This window comes from Arvicola amphibius, chromosome 2 (assembly GCF_903992535.2).
Source record: "Arvicola amphibius chromosome 2, mArvAmp1.2, whole genome shotgun sequence".
NCBI classification, from domain to species: domain Eukaryota; kingdom Metazoa; phylum Chordata; class Mammalia; order Rodentia; family Cricetidae; genus Arvicola; species Arvicola amphibius.
The window spans coordinates 81,352,827-81,375,130 of record NC_052048.2 but is presented as its reverse complement, the minus strand read 5'-3'; the positions used below and the strand labels follow the sequence as shown (position 1 = coordinate 81,375,130).

Sequence of the window (22,304 nt, the reverse complement as noted above, 5' to 3'; positions counted from 1 at the left end):
GGTCAGAGTGGAGAAGGATGAGAATAGGACATGGGAGCCAGACAGGCAGGTTAGTGCAGGAACCCACAAGCAGCATGGTCAGAAATGTCCTTGGATTTCTAGTCAGCAATGCCTGCTGGGAGATCCCGTTCCTTATCTTTTGCATGAGCATCGAGTTAGGAGACTTTGTATAAGGGTAGGGACCGGAATGCCAGGCCAGACACCAAGCCTTTCTACTGAAAAGCTTTAGAACTAGATCTCTAGGTTTTCATGGCCAAAATAGTTTTCATCTTCTTTGGGTCATGACTTAAATGATTTTAGGGGTGATTGATGGGTGTGTGTTACAGTAGCATTAAAGTTTCTCTTTTAAACCACAAGAGTAACCAAGGCTACTTTAGAGGCTTTTCTTAAATTCCTTTCATGAGGCTAAGAACTTTGAGTGGTGACCCCGATTTCACTGGTACAGAATCACCTCGAAATAAATGACAACCATGACCGGAAGCAGCTTGGGAAGAGGGGTTTATTTTAGCTTACAGTTCTCAGGTCTTACTACATCACTGAGGGAAAGCCAGGACAGGAATCCCAGGGCAGGAACTGATGCAAAGACATGGAGAAGTACGGCTTACTGGCTTGCTCTCTCATGGCTCGCTCTGCTTGCTTTCATTTACCGTCCAGAATCATCTGCTTGTGGTGGCACTGCCCGCAGAGAGCTGCATCCTCCCACATCCATCATCAATCAAGACAATACTCCCCAGACTATCTGATAGGCCACCTGGCAGAAGCATTTTCTCAACCTTTCCTCTGATAACGCTACCCCTAGTGTTAAGTTAAGATGATCCAGACAAAACAGCAACAACAACAAACAGCTCAGGAAATGACAGACCCATCAAACTTCTTGAAGAGCAAACTAAATTCCTACAAAAACTAGGTTTTTTTTTTTCCAAAGCAATTTCATCAGTAGACCAATGCGGGAGACAACCCAACTGTTTTCCAATATGTTTCTGAGTTTTTACCATAAATGCAAAATTTCTTGCTTTGTACTATATTATACGTAATTGAGACACAACAGAGAAAACTGAGTGTATGCATAAAACCCTTTTATATGACTGCAACCTCTCTTCTGTAACTATTATTTCAAGGCAGAAAATACTTAACCCTGTTTTGCCATGAGTAGTTATGTCCCATCCATGATTGCACAAAAGGAAAAAACCAAGAGACTTTTGAAAACCTCAACAGCAGGACGCTGTGTGGCTCTTGACAAGGAAAGATGCTTGATGCTAGGTGCTTTGCGCAGGAGACAGCCCACTAGGAGATGGAGAGTATGCGGAGAGGCGGGGTTCAACTCCACTAGGGTCCAGAAAACTGGGGGGCAAGAGGCACTTAGCCTCACGTGGCTCTGTAAGGTTTCTGAGAATCTCAGCGCTTGGCTAGGAACTTTCTTAGAACTGCGAACAGTTTGACCGGCAGCGCTGACTTTACCTTGGTCACCGCCAGCTTCTCTCGCGGGGTTCGCACCGCGGCGGCGCCACTTCTCTCCCACGCCTCCCCGGCCTCGGGCAGCCCCACGGGCGATCGTCCCGGCTTTGGAGTCCATCATGCCGTGGAACCTGACCGCGGAGCAGCTCTCGGCGTTGCTGAGGCTGCACAACCTGACGCGCTCGCAGTTTATCGCGCGCTATAGGCTACGGCCACTGGTGCTCACCCCGCAGCTGCCCGCCCGGGTCAGGCTGGCCCTCCTGCTCGTCGGCCTGATCATCTTCGCCCTGGCACTCTTCGGAAACGCCCTGGTGGTCTATGTGGTGACCCGCAGCAAGGCCATGCGCACCGTCACCAACATTTTCATCTGCTCCCTGGCGCTCAGCGACCTGCTCATCGTCTTCTTCTGCATGCCGGTCACCATGCTCCAGAACGTCTCCGACACCTGGCTGGGGGGTAAGGAGGTCCCTGCCCCCCCTTTTCGGATGGCCTTTTGTTTCCTTGCAGGGCTTACTTGCTGAGGAGGCATTTGGATTTTTGTTTTGTTTTCTTTGTGACTTGTGGCATCTTCTTGTCCCAAAGATATTTAAGTGCAGTCCAGGACAGAGGTGATTCTTCACTCACTTCAGCTCTTCCCCATAATTACAAGGTTACACACGCACACTGTTTAAAATAAACCACTAAAATTTTAGAATAATCTCTCAAATAATAATAATAAAAAAATAATAATCCCAAAGGTATCCCCCCCCCCCCCCCCAACTTCTAGGCTTCCTTCCCAGTTGCTTATGTGATTTCCAGATAGGTTCTTGCATGTATTTCCTAATACAGACTTAAAACCTTTCACAACAACTATACACTGCAAAGAAAGTCTTGGATTAGTTCTTTCTGGTGCTTCTATTCATGGACTTATAAAGGGAGAAGTAACAGTAAACAAGTTCCCTCAACTTCTAAAGGACTGGTGAACTTGCCCTTCATTAGAATAAGAGGTAGAAAAGGTCCAGAAACCCCTAAGACAGGAGTCAGTGAGAGAGGAGCCGTGGGTAGGATGGAAAGACAAGAGGACACTGGCTTCCCGTGCCTCAGAAGACCTTCAGCAATGTTCTCCCCACTGCTTCCAGGGCACCTTAGACAGGAAGTTCTAATTCTGCCTTGCTTGCTTGCTTGCTTACATGAGCGACTGTATCCTGTAGGTGTGTTAAAATTCTTGGAAAGTGGTTGTAAATGCATGAGAAATGGATCATTGCCTTCTCATCCTGCCGTTTCCTCCCCGAGACTAATTTCTTTAAACACAGGGAGGCTGTTTTTATCTCACCTTATTCGCTAGGAGATGGATCACCCGCAAATACTTTCAGTGGTGCTGTTTTTCATGTGCGTTGCATTTATTGTTGGTGATAAGAATGCTAAATTGCTGGTTGTCATTTCACCTTAGAAGTGTTTTCTAAAAAACATCGAAAATAAGTACATAAAATTGACTTGAAAGTATTCCAGGGTATGGAAACAACCTAAATGCCCATCGAGCAAAGAATGGATAATGAAAATGTGGTCCATTTAAACAATGGAGTACTACACAGCAGGAAAAAACAATGACAATTTGAATTTTGCAGGAAAATGGATGGAGCTAGAAAACATCATACTGTGAGGTAACCCAGACCCAGAAAGACAAATATCATATGTACTCACTCATGAGTAGCTTTTAGACACAAAACAAAGAAAAACAGCCTACAATTCATAATCCCAGAGAACCTAGACAACAATGAGGACCCTAAAAAAGACATACATAGATCTAATGTACATGGGAGGTAGAAAAACACAAGATCTCCTGAGTAAATTGGGAGCATGGGAACCATGGGAGAGGGTAGAAGGGGCAGGGAGAGGAAGGGAGGAGAGTGGAGAATATATAGTTCAATAAAAACAATTTTTAAAAAAGATCTGAAAAAAAGAAAGTATTCCAGGGTATAGATCTTTGTAAATTGATTACAGATTAGAAACTTTTTGTGTTCTTTGTTAAAAGATGCATTTGGGCATCTTAGAGTTACCCACTAGCGCTAATTCCATCAAATTAAGGGAGAAATTTAAATTATCAAATAGATGTGCTTTTTGAGGAGAAGTTATAATATTACTACTTTTCCTGCTTATACATGTATTTAGGAAAATATTTGTTCTACTGGGTAGTTATATTGTCATGGTGAGGGCAAACAGCATGGATCTTTGCTAACTCTGGAAGGTCCAGACTTTGCCTCTAACACGGGCTAACTGAGCAGGTCTGGGTTCCAGCTTTTAAATAATATGTTAAAGTTTGGAGAAGTTAGTAAGTAGAGTGAGACAAATTTTTTACTCCAAGTCCTGTTGAGAGATGATGCTCAGGAAGGTCACAGATCTCCCCTAAGAGGTCATAGGTAGGCATAGCTGAGGGTTCTTTTAATCTTTCTGCTTCTGTTTCTTCCTACTCTGTGGAGGATATATCACTTTAGCTTCTAAATACTAACCAAAGGTCATATGTAGCTCTTAGATTGTATAGGGATGGTGTAAGAACAAAGTGTGTTAGCAAAAGTGGTTTGGAAAGGATGATTGCCTTAGGCATGGTGACACATACCTCTAATCCCAGGACTGAGGGAGGCAGAGAGGCAGGAAGACTTTATGTTTCTGACAAGTCTGATGACATGGTGAAACTCTGTCTCAAAAAGCAGAAACAAAACCATTAAGTGGCCATGTCATGGAAGTACAAGTTATTCAAAAGTGTTTAATTAGAAGTTCCTCTCCTTATTTATCTAGGACAAGATTTATGGAATAAATAATATTCCTTACATCGAGTGACCAAAACCAAAACAGAGAGCAGAAGAAATGGCCTATAGAAAGACTGATCAAGGATATGGAAGGAAGTAATTTGCACATTATATGTTAGCATAGTATTGAAAAATTCCTTTGATATATTAGCAAAAGACATTTAAATATAGTAAGAGTCAAAACTTAGTTTTAATTTATTCATTTGATAAAATGGTTGAGAATTTGCTATAAGGCAAACTATTTTTCCTCAAGAGCATGAAAGCTTATCTAGACCACTGTGGAGCCTCAGAGAATAGAATATACCAAAAGTGAGCAAAGACAGTCTTTACTATCCAGAAGAAGATCCAGTCTGCTCTTGGACCAAGGGAGAGATGGGAAGGCTTTCCTTGGCTGTGTTGGTTGAGCCAGGTCTTGAAGTATGATTCCACAGAGGAGGATGGGCTGTGCTGGAGGAACATGGTCAGTCCACAGTTTGGGGAGAGAAAGGTCTGATGTTTTCAGAACACTGTGTAAGGTCCTACAGGCATACACAGCTGATATGTGTGGAACTGTAGGAAATAGGAAAAGAAGGCTACCATAACTGGGGAGAAAAATGAGTTATGTAAAAGCCTAAAATATGAATACTTCTCAATGCTTCTAGGGATAAGGTGATACAGACAGTGGCAGGGGTGGTGGTGGCTGTCTCCTGGAAGGGCAAAATAGCCTCCTCCAGAGCTGTGGACAGGCTATCACAATTTCTAGTGTAATCGTTATTTCCATTTCTCTCTCCTTCTCCTTCCTCAAGCCATGAACATAGATTTTCATGATGCTGGCATCTATCTCAAATCTTAAAAAATGCATTTTTGTGAAGTAAAGCACCTGGATAACTTTGGTCGTACATAATCCATACACTTTAAGTTATGAGTTTTCTAAGACTCTCTTCTAAACTTGGGACAGTAGTCTGTGAATGACTGCTTGTCCTCATTTACTTCTCTCCTGTCCTAGCTTGTTGTCCATTGCTGGGATAAAACAGCACAACTAAAAGCAACTTGGAAAAGAAAGGGTTTATTTATCTTACCCGTCTTTCACAATCCACCACAAAGGGAAGTCAGGATAAGAACTCAAGGCAAGAGTTTGGAGGAAGCAACTGGATGAAACAGAAGACATAGAGGAATACTGTTTGTTTACTAGTAGGCTTGCTCTCTACTTGCTTATAGGCCTAAGAACTCTTCTCAGGGGTGGCACTGCCCCAATGGGTGATCCGTCATACCAGTCTAATCAAGAAGATGCCTCACAGACCTGCCTGCAGACAATCGGATGGAAGCATTCCCTAAATCAAGGAATTCTTCCTCCCAGGTAGCTTTCACTTGTGTGAAGCTGACAGAGAACTAAGGAGCACATCTCTGTTCCTAGAGACCGCAGCACTTACTAAGTGTTCTACCAAAATCCTCGGGTGAGGCACGTGCCCTTGGAAGTTAGGAAGCACCCCTGTCAGCAGTTGTTCTCAGACCTGCTTGCATAGAAAGTCTCTGAAGCGCTCCTAGAAACTCCCTCTGACAGACCAAGTCCAGAGAGTAACTCTCATTTCAGATGCAGCTTGCTCTGTCCTCTGGAGCATGTGGTACCCAACAACTCTACCCAGGGATTGTGTCAGAATGTCTTGTTGTGGGACTAAAATTATCTCTATTGGGAGAATTTACACCATAGAAATCAACTGCTACATATTAGGCTCACAAAGCAAAGAGTCAAGGAAATGAAAACACTAGGCTTGCCTCTTCTATCACATCACCAAGCAAAGACATTGTGTCTCTTGGTACCACTGCTGACAGCTGAGTCATTATATCTGTAAACATGTTTATTTGCCTGAATTTAATTCCTTAGGTGATGCACCTCATTTGCAGCAGTTACTTAAAGCAATTAAAAAAGAGAGAGGGAGAGATTCCAAAAATATCCTAAATGATGGTGACAAGCTCAAGGGAGTGCCCATCACACATGGTCTCTGAACGGTGCTCATAAAGAAAGGAGAGGTGGGAAATTAAACTTCCCTGTGGCTGATTTGAGAATTCCCCTACAAGGAATTGTTCTTAATCCTGACTACGCATGGAACTCCTTGAGTTTACAAGGTAAAGATACCTAGTCCCCACCCCTAAAGATACTGAATTAATTGGTTTGATTGTGATACTGCTACCATGCTTTCAAAAGTTCCAGAGATCAGGATGTGTTATAATTCACAGCTGAGGTTGAGAACTGTGGAAGCACTGCAAATACCAACAGCACCAATGCGATTAAAATAAATAGTGGATAGCACAGTCCTGTCCACATGTACCAGCGAGGCCTTATTTTTAATTTATTTAAGAAATAGAACTTAAAACTGCTTGTAAAATTCAGAAAGTTGTATATAAAAGGAGTTCAGCAAAAATTTACGACAATTGCATTGCATGCAGTCTGTTATGTCCTTATTGAAGCCCTTAAACTTTCCAGAGGCTTTCAAGATGACTTTGGGATGCTCAGCTCAGTCTCTGGCCTCCACACATACATATATTGATGAGCATATTCCTGTATACACTTGCATGCACATATCACATACACCACATGTCTAGCATATGCATATACCACATGTCACACACACACACACACACACACACACACACACACATATATATACCCTCCACACACATATGCAAGTGTGTTCACATAGACAGGTTGGAATTCTAAGCACATAGAACAGAGAATAATTATTTTCCTTTCTAGAGAATGTAACTTCATTATAATTAGCATAACTTATGTCAAAGGATTCCAATCTTTTATCCACAGCCACAGCTACTGCTGTAGGTGAATGATGTAGAAGCTTCATCAGAACAGCAGCTGCCTCTGTTGTTAACAAGCAGAGCCATACATGTATGTAAACTACAGACAGGGGCTTCACTGAAAGGGAGGGAGGGGAGAGGAAAAGGAAGAATGAGCTCATGCACAGCGGACTGCATCAAGTTGGTGTGTAGAAGATGCCTGACAAGGAATGTCGAAATTCATGGAAGAAGTTGATATATGAATGGAGGACCTGTTCAGAGTGAAAATGACATGTTCCCAACTTTCTGACTGGGTGAGGAATTACATCAGGAGTTCCTCTGGATAGGAAGGGAGGATTGTGTCATCTGGCTAGCATCAGTTTGATACACATTTGGAAAGAAAATGACACTGTCAGTCAAGACAGTCACTAAATTTTCCCGAGAGATAAAAAGGCAGCGGCAGCAGTCATGAGATTTTATTCAGGAGAGCCTCTGTACCTGGGCCAATAGTATTTATTGTTACTTCACAGGAAAAGACAGCAGCGATCAAGCCTGGACGTTTTCCTTGTACCCTTAACTTGTGGCCCAAACTTTGGAACCTTCTTTTCGGAGGTTACTTCTGTATCCTGTGATGGTGCTGAGGTGGAGGAGAGGTGGTTGGGCGGACTGGGCTCACTCCTCCCTGAATAACTTGGGTAGACTAAGTAGAGTAGGCAGGTGTTTTTGCCATGGCACTCGGCCTGACTTACATGTATTCACCCAGACTACACAGACTTTGCCATCTAACCCAAGTTCACAGAATTACGAGAGCTACCTCCTGGAGTAAGATGCTACTAAAGACAGTTTCCTATCCCTTTCTTGTGGGAAAGGGTTTCCAGCCATCTCCCTACTTTGGATTAAGTTGGTCTAAGAACTTCTCCCTTCCATACAGGCTGTACAATGGTATGGAACACTTGGTTTCAGAGTGCTTGGCTCCAGAAGAGTGAATCATTGACTATGTGACTGGTCACCTTGACCTTCAAGTTTGCTGACTTTCTCTGGGAATAGGAACACAAAGTACTGATACCATGTAGATCTTATTTGTTCTTTTTGTGTAAGTAATAAACGCTGGGAATCTAGGTGAATTTATATGGCTTCGTGAATGTGGGTTCATCACATTAGCCAAGCTAACAGCTGCAGGGGAGACATGTGTGACCCCATTAGCCACCAACATGCTGGGGAATGCTTGACTGCTGGATAAGAAGTTTTTCTGGGGGAGGAAAATGTGTGGAGCAGTCCAGTGTGTTTTATATAATTGGTCACATGCAGTTGTGGGACTGAATTCAAATGATGTGGCTCTAAGCTCCTCAAATGTAATTACCCTGTCTTTGATTTTTTTGTTATGTTCTTATTTATAGCCTAAGTCTGAAAGTAGGCTTTTTGAGATCAAGATGAACCCCTGTCAAGCTCTCCTGCTCTGGGGTGGACATCACTCTCTGCCACTCCTTTTATGCTTATGTCCCCTTTTGTAGACGGTTTTCTTGACAGCCTACTCTGCTCAGGCATCATGGTAGGTCAGTGGATGGAGTTAGGCACCTTCTCTGGCCAGTTCCCTTTCAGCCATGGTGCCAAGAAAGAGTTGTGCTCACATTTGCTCACATCTTCAGACTGCTGGTACCCAGTGATTAGCACTGAAGTGCACAGGTACAAGCTTCCTGATTTTTGTGATTTCTCAAAACTAAAATTAAAGCAGGAATTGTTCATTCTTCCTGTGACTGAGTTTCTAAGACATTTCTGCTCATATCACCAAGACTGTAAGTCATTTGTGTAATGGAATCTGGAAAGATTGTGTGTCAGTGCCTGGGAGAGCCTGGGAGGAAGACAGACAGTGTGGTGCAGGAGACAAATGTGTACTCTGGAATCGCACAGCCTCAGCTGACAGTTCTGTTTCCCCTTTTTTCAGTTGCCTTATCAATTAGATTCTACAACAAATGTCTGGGTTAAATCACCCGTATTAGAGTACAAAGCAGAAGAGAGTCATAATTATTATATGCCTGCTGCTGCCTCCTGCAGTGTGAGATGAAACTGCAGAGTTATATGACAAAGATGTAAGTTGTACAACTTGCTGAATTAATAGCTGTTCAGTTCTTAGGATTTCTAGCTTGATTTTAACATGTCTGTAATAGTTATATCTCAGAGCTGGAGAGATGTTCAGTTATTAGGCTCCATTTGTTTTTACAGAGGGCAGGAATTGGGCTCCAAGTAGCCATGTCAGGCAACACACAATCACCTGTAACTCTAACTTCAGGGTATCCAACATCGTCATCTGGCCTCTGAGTACCCACACACATGTGGCACACACACACACACACACATGTGCAAACACACACGCACACACACAATTGTAGTACACTAATTGGTCTTAATAATAAAAACTTGGAGTCAGATATTATGGGGTAAAAGCTGAAAGACAAGAAAAACAGAGCAACCAGCCCCTAATTCTTACCTCCACCAAATCCTTAGACTGAGCAGGGTATTCAGTCTCTCAAGTTCCTCAGACCAACTGCTGCACTCCTGTCTCTTCCTGCCTTATATTCCTCTCTCCCTCCTGTCATATCACTTCCCATCTCCACCTCACTAGTACTGGGATTAAAGGTGTGAGCCACCACTGCTTGACTCTGTTTCTCCTTTAGACTGATTCAATCTCCTGTAGCACAAGGTGGACTTGAACTCACAGAGATCTGTTTTAAAGGTGTGTGCCACCACTGCCTGGCCTCTATGACTAACTAGTGGCTAGCTCTGCACTCTGATCTTCAGGCGAGCTTTATTTGTTAAATCACAAACAAAATATCACCACACAATTGAAAACAAAAAATAAATTGAAGGGTTGTTTGTATTTTTCACCTACACATCTCTTTCAAAGCCAGGTATGGTGGCTCACGCTTTCAATTCAAGTACTTGGGAGACCGAGGCAGCAAGATTGATGCAAGTTTGAGACCATCCCGAGTTATTGGGTGAGACATTGTCTGAACAAGTAAATAAATGAATAATCTTTAGCATGTGCATGAAAAGAGACTAATATTTAAAAAAATTCCTTGTGGAATTGAAATGCGCTTTGAGTATGCTAATGATATAAGTTTGCAAAGCAGTGTTTGACATTGAGGAAAATTATTTAAAATTTTAAAATATCGTTTCTTCATCTGTACCCTTGGGAAACATATGCACTTGGAAGGCCTGAATTGACAATAAAGGACAGCGTGCATTGAAAGGACTGGGCACTTACTGTAATAATTGTAACTAATTGTTGTCAATGCAAAGTCTTATTTTTTTTAAGCGTTTGGTATATTTGTATGTAGAATAGACTTGTATCCAAAAAAGAATGATTTTTAAAAACTGGACGAGAGGATATAGCTCAGTTGGTAGAATGTTTGCCCAGCATGGATAAGACTCTGGGCTTGAGCCACTGCACCATATAAACCAGATACAGTGGTATGCAACCATAAGCCAAGCACTCAGAGGATAGCGCAGGAGGACCAGAAGTCTAAGGTTGTTCTCAGCAATATAGTGAGTTCAAAGTTAACCTGAGATACACAAGACCCTGTCTCAGAACACAAACAAAGGGGCTGAAGAATGACCACTGATTTCCAGAAGAACCAGGGTCAATTGCCAGCACCCATACAGTGGCTAACTTCAGTAGCTCCAGTTCTATGGGATTCAATACCCTTTTCTAATTGGGTACCACACGATTGTATTGCCCAAAAAAAAAAAAAAAAAAAAAAAAAAAAAAAACATGCAGGCAAAACACCCATACACATAAAAATAAAAAATACAATAAGACAACAAGAAGTTTAAGAACTGTCATGCTGTTGGTAATATCTTAAATATATCCATTATGCATTTGTACAAAACAATTGCTTTATTCATATCAATTTACAGATAACTTATGCTAATTTATTGATTAGTTACCGAACAATCTTACTTCTATTCTGAAAATATCAGGATCTAGACTTGTTGTTTACACTGAGAAAATGGAGCGCAGTGGTGCTTTCATTTGCTGCAGAGGCAGTGGCAGATCCCTAGGAAAGGGTACTGGAGTGGGCTGTGAAGGCTTTCCTGGGGTTGATGCCACTTTGGTAACTGAGGCTCACATGACTTTCCAAGTCACCCCTGACTGTAGGGATAATGTAGATACAGCAGATCAGCATAAAGTGATCCTGTTGACTTGTTACCCTGCCTTCTAATTCAGTAAGTCACTGTGACAACCCTGCCCCCAGAACACATACTAAATTTCCTTTCATTATGAGCACACACGCAGCCATTTTTCTGTGCTCGTTCTTGCTATCTGATTCATGGCCTGGAAAGGAGAGTAAGGTCTTCTCACTTTGACCGCCAGGTCCAGGGGCACTGTGACATAATGCTGTTGGCCCCTTGGTGTTGACTGCTTTTTCCCACAAGGCATGGATTTTCTCGATCTGGACAGTCACGGGCAATACTGTGCACTTTAGAGCCAAGGAAATGATAAGAGTGACAAGAAGCCAACTATGCACAGAACGCTTACCATGTACCAAGTACATTGTCCTCACTCCACAGGTGAGAGATAGAGATGCTCAAATGTTCTATTTTATCAATTCTATGTTCTGTGGAATAAGCCCCTCAAAGGTAGGGTGATAAAAGAAACCATTGCTCCCATTCTGTAGGGCAGAACTTTCATCTTGGCTCAGACAAGAGGTTCTTTTTTCTTTCAATTTTTAAAACTTTTAATCTATACACAAATGTGATTTTATTCACAATAGCCTTAAAGTTGAAAAAAAGAATATCCAACAACTGAGAAATTGGTAAAGAAAATTTTATATATCCATTTAGTGAATATATAATATTTGGAATATATTCAGTTGTATAAACAAACAAATTATTGTTATATTCTACAACATGGATAAACCTCAGAAATAATTTCTCTTTCTTTTCTTTTTTAACCATTTCTTAAATAATTTATTTTTTCAGTCTTATATTTTATTTTTTAATTGTTTTTATAGAGCTATATATTTTTCTCTACTCCCCTTTCTTCCTCTTCCCTCCCCTTCTACCCTCTCCCATGGTCCCTATGTTCCCAATTTACTCAGGAGATCTTGTTTTTTTCTACTTCCCATGTAAATTAGATCCATGTATGTCTCTCTTAGGGTCCTTATTGTTGTCTAGATTTTCCGAGATTGTGAATTGTAGGTTAGTTTTTCTTTGCTTTATACCTAAAAGCCATGCATGCATGAGTATGATATTTGCCTTTCTGGGTCTGGGTTACCTCACCCAATATGATGTTTTCTAGATCCATCCATTTGCCTGCAAATTTCAAGATATCGTTCTTTTTTCTGCTGTGTAGTACTCCATTGTGTAAATGTACCACATTTTCCTTATCCTTTCTTTGGTTGAGGGGCATTTAGGTTGTTTCCATGTTCTGGCTATAACAAACAATGCTGTTATGAACATAGTTAAGCACAAGTCCTTGTGATACGATTGAGTGCCCTTTGAGTATATACCCAAAAGTGTTATTTCTGGGTCTTGAGGAAGGTTGTTTCTTAATTTTCTGAGAAATTGCTGTACTGATATCCAAAGGGGCTGTACCAGATTGCACTTTCACCAGCAATGTAAGAGTGGCCCCCTTACCCTACAACCTCTCCAGCATGAGTTGTCATCAGTGTTTTTGATCTTACAGGAGTAAGATGAAATCTCAGAGTTGTTTTGATTTGCATTTCTCTGATGGCTAAGGAAGTTGAGCATTGCCTTAAATATCTTTCAACCATTTTAAATTCCAGATGAGGGGTTCTTAATCTGGTCTCTCTGGTATCACTCATGAGACTACGTTCGATTAATGACTTATTAGGCCCTCATTATATTAGATGTCCTAAACAAGAGGCACAACATCTTTGATGCGGGTGACTTCCTCAATCAGAGAGCCCAGAGTTCTTTCTATGGAGATACGTAGTAGAGGCTGCTTGTTCATTCCTGGCTGCCCAGGACCAAAATAATCACTCAGAAAGTGTATTAATTAAATCATTGCTTGGCCAATCACTTAAGCATATTGCTAGCTAGCACTTACATCGAGAATTAGCCCATTACCATTATTTTATATTTTACTACAAGGCTCATGGCCTACTGGCAAGGTTTCAGCTGACAGTTCACATTTTCTTCTCTGGTGTGGGAGTATCAATATGATTCTGATTCAAGCAGTGACTTCCCCAATAGGTTCTGAATAAGAAACATGAGTAGTGTCTGAGACTTTTTTAACGGTAAAATAACAAAGCCTTGGAAACTAGCAATGGCCACTGTTTAAAAAAAGTATTTAATGAAGTAAAATAAAACTCCAGTTAAATTTATATTACAGTGCAATTACAAACTGTAATAAGTTTGCAAGATGCTCCAATAATCTGGTTGAAATGGTGAAAACATTCAAAATTCAAATAAATTTACATTTTTAGTATTGAGGAAATACCACATCTGGGTAATTTTATGACCTTGTGATCATTTGCTTCTTTGGTTTGCATCCCACCCTCAGTATATAAATCCCATAAAGTCAGAAGCAGGTCTGTTTGATCTAATCGGTCCACTAAACAGATTAGCATAGATTCTGTGTTCAAAGGGATTAATGAGTATTTTCCATTATAGTCATATTTGAAGCTTTTGTGGAATCCCTGTTCATTTCTGTGATGGCATATGAAATTGTACCTCCTTTTCCTGTATTTTGTACAGGCATTATTTAGTTGTGAGGAACAAAGACTCAATTTACTTCAAGTAATTGGTGTTATAGGATGGCTTATTTTGTGGCAGTCATGGAGGAGGCTAGCGTCTTTTGAAGACAAGGTGAGAAGCAGGTAGCTGTCATGGAAACTGAAGCAGAACTCAGAGCAATATCTCTGTGAGGCTCAGCAGAAGGAATTCACCATCTCTAGGCGTGGCTATCAATGCAACTTTTGCCCTTCTCTAGAAAGAATAAAGGGCCACTTATTAAAGTTGATTGGTTTTTACCACCAGTTTCTACTATTTTGATTTATTTTGTTTTGTTATATTTACTGGGTGCTTTCTCTGGGCAAGTCAATGTAGCTGCATACCTCTGCTTCAACACTGTACCTCAGGCTGCTTACTGTAGTAATTAGGTCTTTTGCTGTTAGTATCTACTGTTCACATCCTTATGCAAGGGGTTGGTGCAAAACTTAATACATAGCATATCTGTCTGTTTTACTTGTTGATGACTGGCATTTAGATGATCAAAATTAAGTAAGTATATCAGTTAACATTCAGATTACTTTGACAAATCAGCAAATTAAGGGCCAAAAGGCTTGATTGGGTCCATAGTTTTAGTCTATCACATCAGGGGAGGATGGTGATTGGTGCTAGAGTTGGAATATACAGAGTAGCTGGTTCACATCTATGCATGTGATGAAGTAGAGAGTCCGGAGGCTGGACTTCAGCTTTCTAGGAGTACCCTAGGAGGCTTTGTCTACCAGTTAGGCCCAAATTCCAAAGCTCCCACAATCTCCTAGAATTGCGCCAGCAACTTCAGATCACATGACCAGAAACACTAGTCTCTGGAGATTTTTTCACATTTAAACCCTAACAAGGGATAAAAAATGTCTTCATAGTAAGTGTGGTCTTTATGGAGCTCTACGCTGGTACATCTTTCCATTGTTCGTTGCTTTAATTAAATGCCTGTGGCTGAGTGGTATTTCATAGCAAAAAGTGATTTATTTAACTCGCCATCCTGGATATCCAAGTACCTACATTTGGAAATGGCGTTCTTCCTCATAAATTCTCCAGATGAGGTAGGGTAGGACATTACAAGGGCTAGGGGATGTTTGTATATGTGTGAGTTCTGCATGCATGCATATGTGTTGGCGTTTCTGTGTGTATTCTGTGATCTCTTCCTCTGCTTCAAGCAATCTCTAGTCATGGAGGCTTCATCCTGATGGTTTTATGGAATTGTACCTGTCTTGGGAGGCACCACTTCTATATGTGATAATCAGATTTGATCTACATCCTCATTATTTCATGATCAATGTGAACTTGACCTTGAGGTTCAGAGGGGACAAACTATAGCTTTTTTAAAAGAATTATTATTTCTCATCATCATAATTAAAGAAGCAGAGTGGTTTTTTTTTTCAACCTCTAGCTTTCATGCCAGTGCTCAGATTGGTGTTCAAGAGATATTGTCTGAGTGCATTCTCTGAACACCTTCTGATAGAGGCAACAGTAATTTGTATCAAGAAATTTAGAGCTAGGGGTTATAATCTGCTAATGAGTTAGGAAGTTTTGGGTGAGTATTAGCCATTTAAAAAACTCAAGTATCTAAAAACAGAAAGCATCAAAGAGCATAGTCATGTAAACATTGCTACATATTTGCTGAGATTTAAACTTCAAATATCCCTCAAAATTCTGGTCATGTGTTAAAGGCTTCATCGGGTTGCCACTGTTGGGAGATGTTAGAACCTTTCAGAGGAGGGAGTGAGGGGGAGTTCTTAGGCTGCTGAGAGCGTGACTTAGAAGCAATAGTGAGAGTTCAGCCCCTTCTTCCTCTGTAGTTTATTTCTTGGCACGAGGCAAATAGATTTGTTCTGTAATATATTCCCGCCATAATGGGCTGCTTTGCTCCAAGGTCAAGGGGAGGCAATTCTTCATGGGCTGGAAGCTTCAAAATGAGCCCAAACAGTCTTTTATCTTTATCTGTTAATCGCCACAGGCATCTGTTAGACTCTAACAGTTTGAAGGATGTAAAGCTGGCAAGCACTCTCATTTGTGCATATATCATGGTCATAACCAAACACCTAAGGGGAATTAGCAAATGCAGTTGACTGTAGCAAATTCAATGTGTCTTTCGGTGGTGGTCTAGCAGGAGACACAGCCGAGAGCAGGTGCCAGCAGCCTGCAGGAGCTCCCTTAGCCTTTACGGACCTCCACTCAGTTAAAGCTGCTTCTTCACTTGACCACGAAAAGGAATTTCAGGACAAGTCAATATGAAGCAGATTTGGCATTTATTAAAAGTAAAGTTTAACGTGGATTTAAGCATGGGTGGTAATCGAAAGAGAGCTCTTAGGGAAAGAACAGGATATCCTCGAGAGCATGGTTGTGGGCTTCTCAAAAGGCAGTGATAATTAGGCATCTTAATAGTGGTTATTTATGGGCTTCGGGGATTATCTTGTTCAAAGGGTCTCTGAAGGACTCCACCCCATATCTTTCCACTTTTTCAATAAGTGAAATTGTAGGGTGGCTCTAGAGCTGCCTTAGATAGGACTATAACCATGGATCATAAAAGTTAAACAGGGGTCTTAAGACTTGTCTTTTACTATAAATGGAATTTTTGTGAGATGCCAAGAATATTGGAGGCTCCTAGCTAGAAAAGGAGGAAGAGAAGCAATATAAGTTTAATATTTAGGCATAACTTGTTATTTTAATAATAATGTCATAGGTTCCCTCTTATGCTGTTGTCAGTATATCAGGGCACTTTGGTCTTGTAGTGCAGCTGTCCTTAACATTTGAATTTTGGTATGGCATCCCTTGAGCTATAAATGAACATATTAATGGTTGTGTGTTGGGAATGTGCCAAACTTAAAAGAATAATTCCAAGTAAGAACTCAAGGGTGGAATAGATAAAAAGAAATACAGTATGAGATTTTAATTATTGGATATATACTATGCTGATAGTACTTAAAAGGAAAACAACAAAGCAAGCAGAAACAAAAATCAAGAATCAAGTATACCACTGGTACATTTGTGGAATGAGGCTTTTGAGGTCCTACAAATATTATAGACATTGACCCTGGTGTTGACTCCCAGCAGAACTAAGTAGTAAGACTCCATTGCTGAGGTTACCACATACTCGGGTTGTAGGACATGGAGGGGTCAAACTTGAACTGAACAGTCTTACTCAGCTGTGGTCCCTGCACACTACACTGGTAACCAGTCAAGCACAATGTGCCTACTGGGCAATAGTGACAAACCTTAAAGGAAAATAAACCACTTTCTAATTGAAAGCAAGGCTGATCCAAAGAAGAGACTTCAGGTCTGGTGCTAGAAACTTGGTCAAAATCCCATAGCTGAGAGGTCACAGGCCATACTGTGGAAGCCATTGCTGCTGATTTGCAAAATGGGCATGATAGGTCTGTCAAGTTGCCTTCTAAATAATCAGCTTTATGCTCATAGATCAGGGCTGGTGCCAGCTTTGTTCAGAGAAGCTTCTATTGCAGTGGGCAGTGATAGCTGAGGAGATTCCTAACTTGCCAAAGTGCTGAGAGTAAGTGGTTGCTACATATTTAGCCATGAGTAAGACAGCGCTGTCACTCTCTGTAAGGACATCATGAAAGAGGAGACAGGATGAACGTAAGCACGAATGAGGGGTTGAGTATGGTCAAGTCTTCAGGTCAAGTGTCTCAAGAGTTCCTGGTTACTACCAGGAACTCAGGCATCTCAACATCTAGACATGAAGGCAAGCGGCGACACCAAAAGTTACTAAAAGCTGCAACCTCGATTTCTAGCTCCAAATAAGAGCTGTTACCTCTTGGACTCAGGTCTTAATATCCCGTGCTTGGACATTCAACTGTAACAGTAGAGGGCACCATGTGCGACCGCTCTCTTCAGCCTTGAAGAGTATCAATTTGCATCTGTGTACAGCCAGATGATTAACAAATGCAAACTCCACATTCTTCTTTGCTCTCATTAGCAAAACTAAAAACAAAACCAAACAAAATAGGCATCTAACATAACAATTAAAAAAAGTTGCGTTCACCCACTGAGACGGCAGGACAGAACTAATGGGAGACCACCAAGTCCACTTGGAATGGGACTGATGGAACATGCGACCAAATCGGACTCTCTGAGGGTGGCTGATGCTGGAGGCTGACCGAGGAGCCAAGGACAATGGCGATGGGCTTGGTCTCTACGACATGGACGGGCTCTGTGTGAGCCTTGTCAGTTTGGTTGCTCACCTTCCTGGACCTGGGGGGAGTTGGGAGGACCTTGGACTCAACATAGTGTAGAGAACCCTGATGGCTGTTTGGCCTCAAGAGGGAGGGAGTGGGGGTGTGGGTGGAGGGGAGGGGAGGGAAGGGGAGGAGGAGGGGAGGAGATGGCAATTTTTAATAAAAAAATAAATAAACTGGAAAAAAAAAGTTGCCTAAAATAAAGCATTATGAGGCAAGAAGACCACAAAGATACCATGGAGTTTGTTCTGTGTTGGCCCTACGAGGCTTGCAGCCTGGTTTATATAGTGAGGCACTACAAAACCCAGGTAGACTCCATTGGAGAAAGCTAATTTTTAATTTGTGAGTGGATATCGATTGAAGACAGTTTCTGAGTTAGGGATGTGGGCTTGTGTCTATTTCCACTCTCAGGGCTGGGACCTCATCTGGTGCAGATCCATGCAGGCTCTGTGCATGCTACCACAGACTCCGTGAGCTTGTACGTGCATCAGTCTTGATGTGTTTAGAAGGCTTTGTTCGCTGTTTGCTTGGTGTTCTCCATCTCTATGGTGCTTACTATTTTTCTGCCTCATCTTCTACAGGGTTCGCTGACCTATAAGGGGAGGGAAATGAATGAGATATCACATTTATATTCCAAGATACCTTAGTCTTTGCTCCTTGTCCAGCTGTGTCTCTGTTTTTGTATACTAAAGAAGGATGCATCCCTGATGATGGCTGAGCAAGACACTGATCTATGAGTACAGCAGATTGTCATTAGGGAGTGTTTGCTGCTACATTTGTTTAGCAGAACAGTAGTATTCAGTTTTCCTCCAAGTCCCTCGCTTATCTGGTTTCAGGCTCTTGGTCATCCAAGCAGTGTTGGCTATGCATTCTATAGTGAGCCTTAAAACAAATCAGATATTGGTTTGTTAGTCTCACAAACTTTGTGCTACACTGGTATACTAGTGCACCCTGCAGGCAGGTCACCATTATAGATCAAAGTTTGTATCTGGGTTGGTGTTTACCTTTCTCCTTCGGTAACATGCAAATTACCTTCCACTACCATGAAAACAAGTCAGTAGCAATGAAGGTTCTAGGTAGGTGTGCTAGTTTGAAAGAAAATGACCCCCACAGCTTAAAGGGAGTGGCTCTTAGGCATGTATGCAGACATAGAGAATGTGGTTTTCTGATTTTAATCAGTAAGCGGGAGAATAGGGCATCTTTACAGGGGAAATTGCCTCCTTTTTCTCATTTCAGGCCAAAGGTTTTTACTTTCTATTTGGTAATGAGTGTAAACTATATTCCCTGTGCATGCCTGTGTATCTCAAAGTAAAGAGCAAGGAGAGGAGGAGAATGAGACAGAGGTACAATTCAAACCTGGGATGCTCACTGTCATCAGACATCACATATTTAAACCTGAGATACTAGTTCTGCTTGGCCTGTGTAGTGTAGACATTTGCTGCACATTAGGTGTCCAGAGCACAGGTGGCTAATTTCTACCCAGGAATGCTTGGGGACCTTTTCTACATATGCATTATGGTGTCTCTTTAGAGGAGCCCAGTGGTGCAGAGGTATGTTAAAAGTTGGAAGATTCAAGCAAACATGTTTTTATCATTCATCTCTCATTAAGGTTTTGTCTTTCTTCCCTATATGAACAGTAAATTCTACTCTGCCCCCAACTCAACTATACTTTAAAAATAATACTTCTTATTATTAAAATTTAGAAAATAATCCAGAAATGACCATCAGTTAGCATTCTTGTAAAGAAAAATCACTCATTAGCATGCAGTGCAGTCTCTAAGAGATTGATATTAGACATTGTAGAGTAACTTCATTTTACAGAGTATGCTGCTACTTCAGAACTTTTTAAATTGTGTATTAAATGATATATATTAAATACCCCTAGGTCTTCTAAATACTTAAATTATGTACATAAATTTCTAATAAAGAAGACAATATGAGACAGTCATTCAATGCTGTAATTCATAATGGCCAAATAGCACATTGATTTCTTTAATTCAGACACATTAGTTTCCCACCCCCATGTTATTGCTTAAAGCCTCATGTGTGTTAGGTTTCCTCTGATTAAAGAAGTGGCTGTTCTCTCTGTATAGATCCAAAGCAGTCATTTGTGTGGTGTGGATTTTGCTGGTACTGAGGAATAAAGACCTTTAGTACCGTAAGTGAGGGTGCAGTGAAATCACAGAACCAACTCTCTCCATGCACACGTGGAAACAAAAGGTTTATGGGAAATATGGAACTGCCGCATGGCTATCTGTTGGCTTGTAGAAAGAGAACAGCCAGAGGATTTGGGGAGTCAAAAGCTGTCATGGTTACCTCTTGAGGACTGATAGAGGAGCAAAACTGGGGAAAAGCCTTGTCAATTTTAAAGAGGTAGCTGAAAGATGGGGGAGGAAGCCATAAGCTGAACAGCCTGAAGTTAGCATAGGGGGGAGATGAGAAGAGCCTGGATACTAGTGTGGAGAGGCTTTGATGTATGTTGCAGGTACTCACTAAAAGGATCCTGGAGGTTAGTGTGAGGCTTTATATGTAACCAGATGCCCCATTTGTGTGAGGTAGGAAGAGATAAGGGATGTAGTTCTTGGCAGACAGAAACCCATTTCACAGGTGCCTGATGAATGCTGAGTGTTGGCTTTTATCTCTGTATCAGCTTGAGCTGAGCCCAGAATGTCATCTTGAGATCTATTCATTGGAACTAACTTTTGGAGTTTTGGACCTAGCACTTACTATTTCTGTCATGGACAAGTTTCTGTTGGTTGGAGTACAAAGTTGCATCTTCAGAGGAAAATCCCATTGAGTGCAGACTGATGAAGATAAATACTTTGTGCACAGGAACAAATTAGACTCATTAACACTTTAGTTTACTTGGCCATTCTTTTACTTTTGACATTAATTCTGTCGACACAAAAACCACAGCTCCCATCTTAAAGAGAATATGAAACAGTTTCTTCTGGACCCATTAGTGATCATGGTCCAGAAACACAGCTTTAGGTTACCCCAAATTCCATGTTTTGATGTGGAAGCAGTTTTATGAAGTTGTATAGTTTTATAGAATAAAGATTACTTGAGCTCACCAACTCCAGCTGGACAGGGAAGGAACCAGTATAGGTTCAAACTAGTCCCTCTGAATGTGGGCGACAGTTGTATGGCTCAGGCAGACTGCGGGGTCACTGGCAGTGGCACCAGGACTTATCCCCGCTGCTTACTGGCTTTTAGGGAACCTATTCTCTTTGGATGGATACCTTGCTCAGCCTAGATATGGTAGGGAGAGCACTGGATTTTACCCAAAGTAATGTACCTTATCCTCTCTGAGGAATGGATTGGGAGTGAGGTGAGGGGGAAGGTGAAGGGACTGGGAGAAGAGGAGGGAGAGAGAACTGGGATTGGTATGTAAAATGAAAAAAGATAATTTGTTCTCTTTTTAAAAAAATAAAAATAAAACAGAAACTATAGGAAAAAGTCATATGTTAAGGCAAACTTAAAATATACCAGTGTACACAGTAGAGTGGTAGACACAAGCAAGATGGGGGAAGCTTTCCATAGGTCCAAGGTCACATTTCTAGATTTTGGATTAGTAGAAGCTAGTGGTCTGCTAAGTTAATAGATTATAAATATTTTTGAAAATCTATTAGTCACTATATGTTGGTTCCAACACAAAGCTAAGCAGGGAAAGGGTGTTCTCGAGGGTTAGAACTAGCCCAGGATATGGTAAGTAGTTTCTGGACCTTGCAACCAGGGCACCATACTTCTAACCAGTCAATCAGTCTCTGCAAGACAGAGAGTTGTGTATTTATTAAATGTAAATAATGAGCTATGTAAAATTCATATATAATCCTGTTTTTAAAGGCATTATTGATGATCACAATATAATTCGTTTTCTTGACTCAACAAATTCTTTCTAATGTCTACTCTGAGCATTTCTGTTCATTTCCTGGTTTACAAAAAGTTAATCTCCCCACCCCTGTTACTTCACAATGGGTTACTTTAAAATTCTAAACATAATGAAACCATTATTTCTGAATTTTGTATTATTGTCCTAATGTTTAACCTGGGCTTATTTTAGTCCATTATTTTAATAGTCTAATTTTTGGTCACTAGTGGGAACTAGGAAGCCAATTTAGTCTAAATAGCATTTTTTCTAAAATAGCATTTTCGGCTATTGGAATAATAAAAATTATAGGCTACTATTATAGATAGTTTTATTCTGGTGTATTAGTCTTTCGGTACTAATCCACCTGAGACATTTTTTGTAATTGAAGGAATATCTTGAGGAGAAATACAAAATTCCTGTGTGCTGCAACCTGGCAAGCTAAAAGTCTCCAAGTCTGGAATCCATGAGGTCCTCAGTGTGAGTCCACCT

General features: G+C 41.1%; 1 protein-coding gene across 1 annotated transcript in view; it reads left to right on the top strand.

Moving 5' to 3' along the window:
- The first annotated feature begins 1,574 nt into the window (after positions 1-1,574).
- The window catches only part of Qrfpr (pyroglutamylated RFamide peptide receptor), a 48,085-nt gene continuing 27,355 nt past the window's right edge, over positions 1,575-22,304 (top strand). Inside the window, exon 1 of the mRNA XM_038321038.1 lies at positions 1,575-1,911. Coding sequence (XP_038176966.1) covers positions 1,575-1,911 — 337 coding nt within the window. The remainder of the gene's footprint in view (positions 1,912-22,304) is intronic.